At 44.5% G+C, this 10794-nt stretch overlaps 1 protein-coding gene across 8 annotated transcripts in view; it reads left to right on the top strand.

Moving 5' to 3' along the window:
• Positions 1–10794, top strand: part of TPMT (thiopurine S-methyltransferase) — a 26580-nt gene that overhangs the window by 10177 nt on the left and 5609 nt on the right. For 6 of the 8 annotated variants that reach the window (XM_007118003.3, XM_007118006.3, XM_055079407.1 and 3 more), the window contains 4 exons: positions 902–1034; positions 4611–4663; positions 5331–5405; positions 9782–9867. In XM_007118003.3, coding sequence (XP_007118065.1) covers positions 902–1034; positions 4611–4663; positions 5331–5405; positions 9782–9867 — 347 coding nt within the window. The remainder of the gene's footprint in view (positions 1–901; positions 1035–4610; positions 4664–5330; positions 5406–9781; positions 9868–10794) is intronic. The other 2 variants (XM_055079408.1, XM_055079409.1) reach the window with 2 other exon arrangements.

Here is a 10794-nt window from a genome sequence, read left to right on the forward strand (position 1 = left end):
AGCCGCTCCGCGGCATGTGGGATCTTCCCGGACCAGGGCATGAACCCGTGTCCCCTGCATCGGCAGGCGGACTCTCAACCACTGTGCCACCAGGGAAGCCCAGCCTCATGATTTTTACTGCATGATTTTGCATGGTGTGTGATTTTTAAAAATGCATAACTGACTTATGTGTTTATTTAATGTAACATAAAATCAATACTATACCTGGGTATTTGTGCCACTAGTGCTGTTTTCTTTGAAGTCCAAGATCCCAAGACTGAATACTGTAATTATAAAGCTTACCAGAAAAATACTGGTAAGCTTTTGCATATGGTAATCAAATAAATTTCTGGATAGGGTTTAGTGTAAGTGGAAATTATAAGATTATTATAGAAATGGATGATAATGTTCTAGAGCCGAGTGCTCCAGTACAGTATCTACCAGCCCCATGTGGCTGTTTAAGTCACAGGAGCCACGTCTCAAGGGCTCAATAGCCTATGTGGTTAGTGGCTGCTGGATTGGACAATAAAGGTATAGATTTTTCCATCATCACTGAAAGTTTTAATGGACAGAGCTGATTTAGAGAACTTGAAAGCATATCTAATTCATAGGATGCTTTTAAATCAGAAACTCTTCCAATCAAGTCCATTTGTAGTAAATCAACATGTTAAGGTATAATTTTCCAAACTTTTAAGTTTTTCCTAAGGTCATATAAATCATTTTTTCAGAATTCCACATAGCATAACGTTTGAGAATATATAGATCCACTTTCTGTTATCTACATGTTCTGTGAAACGTTGTGAGTCTGAATTCAAATAAATCCCTTAAAATTAAGGAAAATGTATGCTTATTGGTATATATCCTTTTACTTAGTACTGTATTTGAAATAAAAATGTAAGTGTAATTATATGATTTTATGCAGGTTTGCAGACCGAGGACACAGTGTAGTTGGTGTGGAAATCAGTGAACTTGGGATACGGGAATTTTTTACAGAGCAGAATCTTTCTTACTCAGAAGAACAAATTATGGAAATTCCTGGAGCCAAAGTATTCAAGGTGTGTTTTGATTTTGGTAAATAGTTATTTCCATACCTCCAGAAGAAGGTTTTTATCAGCATGAGTAAGTGAGGATACTATACAAGTGTCAGATGACCCCACTTTATCACCAGATTCACTTGGATATTATATAGTGTAAGGAGTGTAAAAAGATAGACAGTAGCTAGGTGTGAACAAATATATATAAAAGCCAAGGTCAAAGCTTATTTATCGTGTTTTCGGTTTGGGTTTGATTTTTAATTTATAAACAGGTGTTTCTGAGAACCTGTCTTTTGCCACACCCTGCATAAGACACTGAAGAGATGAAAACACAGTCTCTGCCCTAAAGAATCACTTAGCTTAGGAGAGAAGAGAAACAGAGGAGGCTGTTTGTCATACATGGAGCTAAGTGTAATGACACAGGGTATTAAGAGAACAGAGAGGAATGTTTCCTAACCCAGCCTGGGGGAGCTTCCTGAAGTGTGGTGACAGATAGGGCTAGGACAGGCAGAGAGTCAGGTCATCCAGTCCAGATGTCCTGTAAAGCTGGTACCTGAACGTGACACAGCCAGATTTTCTTTTGTGTCCAACCACCCTTGTGGCCTCAAGGGAAGTGAGTCTGAAGGGCAGTAGCCTCCTGGCAAAGAGACCAGATAGGAGGTTGTGAGCAGTGGTCCAGGAAAGAGATCCTGAAGGGCTGCACCGGGAGAGTGATGGGGCACTTAGAGGAACAGATAGATTAAAACGATGTTTAGGGTGTCCAACTGGGAGGATTTAGTGATTAATTGAGTGGGAATCCAGGGGGTGGTGAGTTCACATTTCCAGCTCAGATGAGTGGTTGGATGGCAGAGAATAAAGGAGAAGCAAGTTGAAGGGCAGAGAAAATGAGTTTTGTTCTGGAGATGAGTTTAAAAGACCTGTGGCATGATAAAGGGGTAACTGGCAAACATCTCTGAAGCATGCGCCAAGCATTTGGGCTGGAAATGATAGATTTGGGAGTTGTCCTTCTCCTGTGACCAGAATGATCCAGTGGAACTGCTTCGCTAGCTTGGGGTAGTAATGTGGAAATAAACAGAAACCACCCAAATGAAAACAAGCAGAGGCTGTCAATTCAGAGGGAGTCGCCAGTTGCATTTGTCAGAGGCTCAAAGCCTGGCAGGGGGGTGGGAAAGCTTTCTAGAGAAAAATGCAAAGGCTTCTGGCACTGTTGGCTAACTAGAAGCGGCATCCCTTGTGATTGGTTTGGATTTGATTTAGAGCTAGAAGAGAGGAGTAGGGGTGGAGGGGAGGCATAAAAATCAGGGAGGCTGGCAGTCATTGACCACGTCCTGCAAGGCTGTGGTTAGGCTTCCCTGGCTAGTTGCTGCAGAGGTTATGGGTCCGAGCTCTCTTACCAGATGTTGTCTGGCCACCATCTGACTGTACATTTGGTCTCTCGCAAAGCACTCTCTTTTCTAAATGTTGAAATTAATTGCTCAGGTCACTAGAAACTTGATAGGACTTTATTTTACAGCTTCCTCCCACTCCATTCTTAGATCATCTAAGAATTCCTGTTTGCTCAGTGCAGAGAGGCTAGTCCTCTTCCAGACTCCTTGGAGTGGTGGTTCTCAGCCCTGGTGGCACATTTGAAATTATCTGTGGATCTTTTCAAATTTCTAGTGCCAAGGCCTTGCCTCCAGCTAATTCAGTCAGAACCTCTAGAGATGGGGCCTGGCATCAGGTCTGCTTAAAGCTCCTAGGTGATTCCGGTCTGCAGCCAAAGTTAAGATTCACGGGCTGTTCTCCCTGCCTCCAGGCCCCTTCGTCTCAGGGCTGACCCCCACTCTGCTTCTAGACTGGTCTTCAAAGACCCGCCCACCTCTGTTGCACCTTATTTCAGAATAAAATCCAACATTTTCACATCCTGAAGTACATCTCCTACCCTGCTCCTCCCCCCACCTCCCAGACTTCTCACCTCCCACACCCCTGATGTCAACAGATGCATCCAGCCAGCTCTTCGGCCACCTTTTGTTCCTCATTTCCTGGTGCAGTGAGTTCTCTGCTCTGTCTGCTCTGTTCCCACAGTTCTGGGCACACAACCAGAACAGTACAGCCCATTCTGTACCGTGATGGTTCTTTGTTCCCACACCTCTCTCCTCCACCAGGCTGTCCTCACTGGGGTCAGAGACTGTCAAATTCACTGCAGCATCTAGAACTTGGGTTGGTCCTGTCTACAAGGTGCTCAGGAAATAAATGCTCATCAGTCAGTGAAAGAAAGAGAGGACACTGGGGAGTCAATACAACTGCACTTTTCATGAGTAACTTTTTTTTTTTTTTTTTTTTTTTTTTTTTTTGTGGTATGCGGGCCTTCCTCTGCTGCGGCCTCTCCCGTTGCGGGGCACAGGCTCCGGACGCGCAGGCTCAGCGGCCATGGCTCACGGGCCCAGCCGCTCCGCGGCATGTGGGATCCTCCCAGACCGGGGCGCGAACCCGGTTCCCCTGCATCGGCAGGCAGACGCGCAACCACTGCGCCACCAGGGAAGCCCATGAGTAACTTTTAAAATGTCTGCCCTTTCTCTCTCAGTCTGCCTGGTAATTGATTGATGTGTATATTTGTCATCAGGGGGTCAAAATATTAGGATTTTGCTAAAGTAAACATTGCTAAAATAGAACAAGCTCCAAAATGAGTAATAGTTAACTGATCTTCAGGATTAACCAATCTGATTTTCCTTTTTGAGTTGATCCAAAAGAACCCCATACAGGTTTTTAATTTTAAAAAGTCCCATTAAAAATTATTTTCAGTAAAATTGTATTTTATTTTCAGTTAAAAAAATATTTGCATAGGTTGCAAGGTGCAGGAAGTGATGGGGGGAAAGATGGAGAGGAATTCACCAAAATGATTAAAATCACTGTGTTCAGAGGGTGGCATGCAGGTTTTTTCTTTAAATAAATTCTCTGCAGCATGGTCCATATTTATTTCAAAATTAAAAAAATAAAAATTTATTTTTTTTAGGACTTCCCTGGTGGCGCAGTGGTTGAGAGTCCACCTGCCAATGCAGGGGACACGGGTTCATGCCCCGGTCTGGGAAGATCCCACATGCCGCGGAGCGGCTGGGCCTGTGAGCCATGGCCGCTGAGCCTGCGCGTCCGGAGCCTGTGCTCCGCGGCGGGAGAGGCCACAACAGTGAGAGGCCCGCGTACCGAAAAATATATATATATATTTTTTTTTAATAGATTAGTGTTTTTTAAAAATATGTTATTTATTTATTTGGCTGCGTCGGGTCTTAGTTGAGGCATGCAGGATCTTTAGTTGCAGCACGTGAACTCTTCGTTGCGGCATGTGGGATCTAGTTCCCTGACCAAGGATCGAACCCAGGCCCCCTGCACTGGGAGCACAGAGTCCTAGCCACTGGACCACCAGGGAAATCCCCCAAAAAATAAAAATTTAAAGTAAGATATCTAAAAAAATTATATGCTGTGAAATTATGTTCTTTATGCTTAATTACACGTTCTTTCTCTACCACCCATGTGCTGCTTTGCCCCTCTTTTTTTCCCCTTGACCATTCAAGTACCTCCTAATTAAGTGGAATTTTTTTTTTCTTGACATTTTCTTTGCAGAGTTCTTCAGGGAACATCTCATTGTACTGTTGCAATCTTTTTGATCTTCCCAGGTAGGACTGATGTCTACATCTGCACTTTTAAAAACTTGAGTGTTTGCTAGGCAATGCTGGGGTGGGCTGAGCGTCTTTTTATCACTCCCATTCCCTTGCAGTAGCACCCATGAAGCACTGATTTGAGTCTCTGTTCTGTGGTTATTTTTAACTGCAGCCTGTATGTCTGCACACTTGATATCTTTGCTCTTGGGTAGCTGCTAAGCTCTGGAAAAATTATTATGACCCTAGGAAGGTAGGGAAAAGGAGGGGAGAGCAAGAAAGTGTCTTCCACCTCACACCCGTGTCTGTAACAGAAATGCATTTCAGGGTGTGGACGGAGGTGAGAGTTCATCTCCTAAAAGTCCCTGATACCTGTTCCAGGGGCTGGGAGGAGAGTTGTCTCAAACTGTCCCTTGTTCCTCCTTTGTGCCTCCAAGTCCAAGCTGCTGCCACCAGCTCCTAGAACTAGGAGGAGATGGACAGCTACACACACACACACACACACACACACACACACACACACACACACACACCAGCACATCCTTAGAGACTCTGAGGAAAAGGAGATGTGAGATCCCAGTTCCTTAACAGCTGGTGAGGTTCTGACATGTGCCATGGGGAACAATGTCTTGTTAAAGATTTTATTTTTCTTACATAAATTTTTTTATCTTTTTCTTTCTGGTAGAGCAAATATTGGCAAATTTGACAGAATTTGGGATAGAGGAGCATTAGTCGCTATTAATCCAGGTGATCGCAAACGGTTAGTGATTTGGCTCCTTTAATTATGTTGTTTTTTCCCCCTTTTTTAGCCTCCTTAATTTAGTATATTGTACTTTTTCTGGTTTCCAGAAGATTACTAGACTTCTACTAGTTTGAAATAGCTTATTGTATTTGGAATTAGAAGACCTATATCCAATAGCATCTTGGTCTAAAAAGTATAGGATTTGGCCACAGGGACATGGGTGCAAGGCTTGTGACTCTGTCACTTCTAAGCTGTGTTGCCCTGGTCAAAGAATTCAACTTCTCTATGCCTTAGTTTACTCCCCTGCAAAACTGTAATTTTCCTACTAATAATAATACCCTCACCACCTCCACTGAGAGTACCAGGTAATACTTGTTCAGCCCTTGCCATGTGCCAGGCTTTCTTAAAATACCTTATGTAAAACAACACAGTTTATCCACCAAGCAACCCTATGAGGTATTACGCTATCATTATTCCCATTTTACAGATGAGGAAACTAAGGTCAAAGAGGTTAAGTTACTTGTCCAAAGTGCGGCAGCAAGTACGTGACAGAATTGAGATTAAAACCCAAGGACTGGGGCTTCCCTGGTGGCGCAGTGGTTGCGCGTCCGCCTGCCGATGCAGGGGAACCGGGTTCGTGCCCCGGTCTGGGAGGATTCCACATGCCGCAGAGCGGCTGGGCCCGTGAGCCATGGCCGCTGAGCCTGCGCGTCCGGAGCCTGTGCTCTGCAACGGGAGAGGCCACAACAGAGGGAGGCCCGCATACCACAAAAAAAAAAAAAAAAAAAACCCAAGGACTTTGGCTTTAAAGTCATGCCCATGACTAGGCCCCCTCACACGGTTGTTGTGGGAATGGAAAGAATGACACGTGTAACAAGTACCGTGTTGGCCCTAAATGACTGTTTAAATATTAGATGCTATTGTATTAGAGCTTTTGGTCTAGATATTTTGGGTGACCATTCTTTTGTACCTGGTCTTATTAGAAAATAAAATTAAAATATGAGAAAGTATACTGAGTAAAATGTGACCCTCCTGTGTACTTTCCAACCCAAATATCATTCACAGACTTACTTGGGTGTAACACATAAATACTGAATTACTTAGTTGTATGGAGGCAGACTCAACATATCAGCGAAATGAAATTTCTCTTTTTAAAAATGAATTGTTTGGGACTTCCCTGGCAGTCCAGTGGTTAAGACTCCGAGCTTCCACGGCAGGGGCCACAGGGGGTTCAATACCTGGTTGGGGAACTACGATCCTGCATGCTGCATGCGGGCCAAAAAATAAAGAATTGTTTGGTGAGTAAGGCTTGTTGCCAAACCTAATCTTATTTTAATTAGACATTGCCACATCCTCTTTTTTTTTTTTTTAAAGATTTCATTTTATTTATTTTTGGCTGCACTGGGTCTTCGTTGCTGCACGCGGGCTTTCTCTAGTTGCAGCGAGCAGGGGCTACTCTTTGTTGTGGTGCGCGGGCTTCTCCTTGCGGTGGCTTCTCTTGTTGTGGTGCATGGGCTCTAGAGCTCAGGCTCAGTAGTTGTGGTGCACGGGCTTAGTTGCTCCGCGGCATGTGGGATCTTCCTGGACTGGGGCTCAAACCCGTGTCCCCTGCATCGGCAGGCGGATTCTTATTCACTGCACCACCAGGGAAGTCCCACATCCTCTTAATATATATTTTCCTCTGGTGATAATTCACACTCCTTTTCCCCTTTTCTTTCTGACACCGTTCCTCCTTTCTCACCTTTTCTTTCTGACACCGTTCCTCCTTTCTCTCTTCTCTGGGACCCTCACCTTCCTCACATGCCTAGAAGTCATCATTCCTGGAGGGACCATCCTCAGCGAGGCTGTGCCGTCCTCTCTCCTGCACTTGCTCCTTCAAACATTGCTTCAGTTCTCCTATTACTTTCGTTCTGGTATTCAACAAATACACATTAAGTTCCTACTATGTCTAAATACATATGATGTTGGGGAAATAACTGAACAAGTCGCACATGGTATGGCCCTTATTGTTTCTGTATTTCCAGCTCTATTCTTTCTCCCAGACACCCACATCCCATATCCAGCGTCTGCTCGGCATTTCCCGTGTGACATCAGTGTCTGTCATCAACTCAAAAGTATCACCTGTGACTTCTGCGTCTCCATAAAACACCACATTTATACACTAAACTCAGTTCTGCTGAGTGTCTGAGATTGTAGGTGTTTCCTGCTCTTGAAGATTGTCCACCCTCTTCCTCGAGGTTAGTCTCTCTGCAGGCTTTGGTTGCGTCGCTCAGATCCACAAGGCGGTGGGGAGCAAACCCGAAATCACAAAGCTCACTCTACAGACCGTGCACCTTGTGTTCAGTTATTGCTCCACCATCTGGCTTAATTTTTATAGATAATGATATAATCTAGCATAATAATAAATATAAATATATATGTATATAAAATTTTAGCACATAGTAGGAGCTTAATAAATATTTGTTGAGTAAATGAGTGAAAACAAACCTGACTCAAAGCAAGGAAAATATACTGTTTCCCACCAGCCACCATTGCCTCCTCTGTCCTAGAAATAAAGGCCATCTAAGTGGCCTCTGAACTGTTTAGTTCATGGTAAGAAAGAGTCTTGAGGCCCCTCCAAGAGCAGCATTTACGGTACTTAATGCTTTTTCCCAGTCCTGCCATCAGTACAGGGTGTCTCCTGCTGAGATTACACATGGGTGAGAACGGATGTGGTTTCTCCTGTGACTCTCAGGTTTCTTGCCTACCATCAATCATACCTCTCATTTTTCTGAATTTTTTGAGACTGGCTGAGAGAGAAAGTCCGCATTCCGAGAGGAAGGACGCCTGTGAGTCCTCTGAAACCCTGCCAAACCTGTTTGACTGATCACTTCATTGGGACAGCAAGTCCCTTCTTTCTTAAGAACAAGAATCCAAAGTTAAAAAGTAAAGGTTTCTGCTCAGAAGTTTGCTTAGGTCTGGTTCTTTCACTTGCAAGGAAGAGTGACTGGCTCAAGCCAGCTCAAGTTTTAAGGGAGTTTATGTTGAGGATGGTAACGGAATAAGCTACTGACCCTAGCACTTACCACGTACCAGGCAGTGTCCCAAGCACTTTATGTGTGTGCCCTCATTGAATTCTCACAACCACCTGTGAGTTGGTTACTAGTTTTATCCCCATTTTACAGATGAGGAAACTGAGGCACAGAGGGGTTAAGACTTTGTCAAGCTTACATAGCCCGCAAGCGGAGGGGCTGGACTTTGAGCTTGAGGACCCTGCAGAGTCCGTACTCCTAATCCCCACGCAGGACAGCCTCCCTGATTTCTCCCAGGGCTCTGGACAGGGATGGCAGCACAGCCGGGCCCCGTGGAAAGAGCCAAGGCTCCTCACTCAGTGCAGCTGCAGGTGCAGCTCGTCCACCTCTGTCTGTCTGTCTGTCTCTCATGGCCTCTTACCTCCCTGTGCGTGCCTCCTCTGCCCGCCTACCTCAGCACTCAGCTTCCTCTGCTCCAGCCTCCACCCAGCACAGAAACTCCAGCGTTTGGTCCAATGACCACAGCGAACTAGCAGCTCCTCTTTGGATCTCTTAACTCAGTTTCCCAGCGGAGTCATCTGATTGGTCCAACTTGTCATTCTGTACCAGACCCAGGCCTGGCTCCTGGTCTGTCTGCTGATGGGCCCTGTTAGGGCAGGTCCCCACTCTGAACCCATCAGACACGGCTGGGAAGTGGCGTCACCTGCTCCTCAGGACACCTACTCCAAAGGATAGTTGCCGTAGCACTCAGGGTTTATGCCACCCTTGCAGAACTGTAATGTCATAGTACCTTGAATTTTGGCCTCTTTATTAGTCTTATCTCTCTGCAACTAAAGAGAGGAAAGGGACTGTGTTTTGTACCTCTTACCCGTGCCCCCAGTGACGACCCCGTCATCCAGGATATTTGTTAAACTGCAGCATCCCAGGCCCCACAGCAAACCTACTGACTCAGTCTTGGGATGAATGAAGCTCGAGCATCTCTTCTTCCAGCAGGTGCCCAGGTAATCTTGATACCAGCCTGGTCTGGGAACCACTGCCCCAAAGCTGGCAGTGCTTCGGGAAATATACGTTCAAAGCTGATGGGCCTCCAGGGACCACATCACATTGGAAGGAGCCTCTGTTCTGCTTAATTTGACATCTGGTCTGATGGGCTCCAGAACCAGGCCTCCTTTGGATTCCCATCCTTCGCTATTTCCCAGCTTAGGCTGGTAACATCATTTGCTGAGCCTATTTCTAGCTTTTTAGAATGAGAATCTACTTCATGTGATTTTTTTTTAGGAGAGTTAAACTCAGTAATAGAGATGACAGGAAAAGCTGGCTTTCCTCCCTGCCTCTCGTTCTTTGTAAAGAAATGTAACACATGCCTTTTAATGTTCTTTTCAGCTATGCAGATATAATGTTGTCCCTAACAAGAACTGGGTTTCAGTACCTCTTGTCTGTTTTTTCTTACGATCCAACTAAACATGCAGGTAAAGTTTCTTGTTCATTTTCCAGTTGCCTTGTTTCGTGATTTAATTCTATGACTTGGATAGCATTATTTTCTCCTAATTTATCTCATGTGAGGCATACTGCTGATATACATGCAGTCTGTGTCATCCATGGTGGTGGGGATGGGATGTGTTGGGCTCATGCATACAAATACATCCTCATAGGAGGATGGGGTGAGACGTGGACGTGGGGAGGTAGGGGTGTGCAGGAAAATGTCTAAACTATTGCTGTTTTTAATTTCTGGAACTTTATAATTTTTTGCATTTTAAAAATAACTATTTGTTTTGAATGTGTAAAAGGGATGTTTTCTTCTGGATTCATTTAAATGTGTTTGAACATTAAAACCTGACCTTTTTTTTTAAACATCTTTATTGGAGTATAATTGCTTTACAATGGTGTGTTAGTTTCTGCTTTATAACAAAGTGAATCAGCTATACATATACATATATCCCCATATCTCCTTCCTCTTGCGTCTCCCTCCCACCCTCCCTATCCCACCCCTCTAGGTGGACACAAAGCACCGAGCTGATCTCCTTGTGCTATGCGGCTGCTTCCCACTAGCTATCTATTTTACATTTGGTAGTGTATATGTGTCCATGCCACTCTCTCACTTCTTCCCAGCTTACACTTCCCCCTCGCTGTGTCCTCAAGTCCATTCTCTATGTCTGCATCTTTATTCCTGTCCTGCCCCTAGGTTCTTCAGAACCATTTTTTTTTAGATTCCATATATATGTGTTAGCACACGGTATTTGTTTTTCTCTTTCTTACTTATTTCACTCTGTATGACAGTCTCTAGGTCCATCCATCTCACTACAGATAACTCAATTTCGTTTCTTTTTATGGCTGAGTAATATTCCATTGTATATATGTGCCACATCTTCTTTATCCATTCATCTGTCGATGGACAC

This window comes from Physeter macrocephalus, chromosome 18 (assembly GCF_002837175.3).
Source record: "Physeter macrocephalus isolate SW-GA chromosome 18, ASM283717v5, whole genome shotgun sequence".
NCBI lineage: Eukaryota > Metazoa > Chordata > Mammalia > Artiodactyla > Physeteridae > Physeter > Physeter macrocephalus.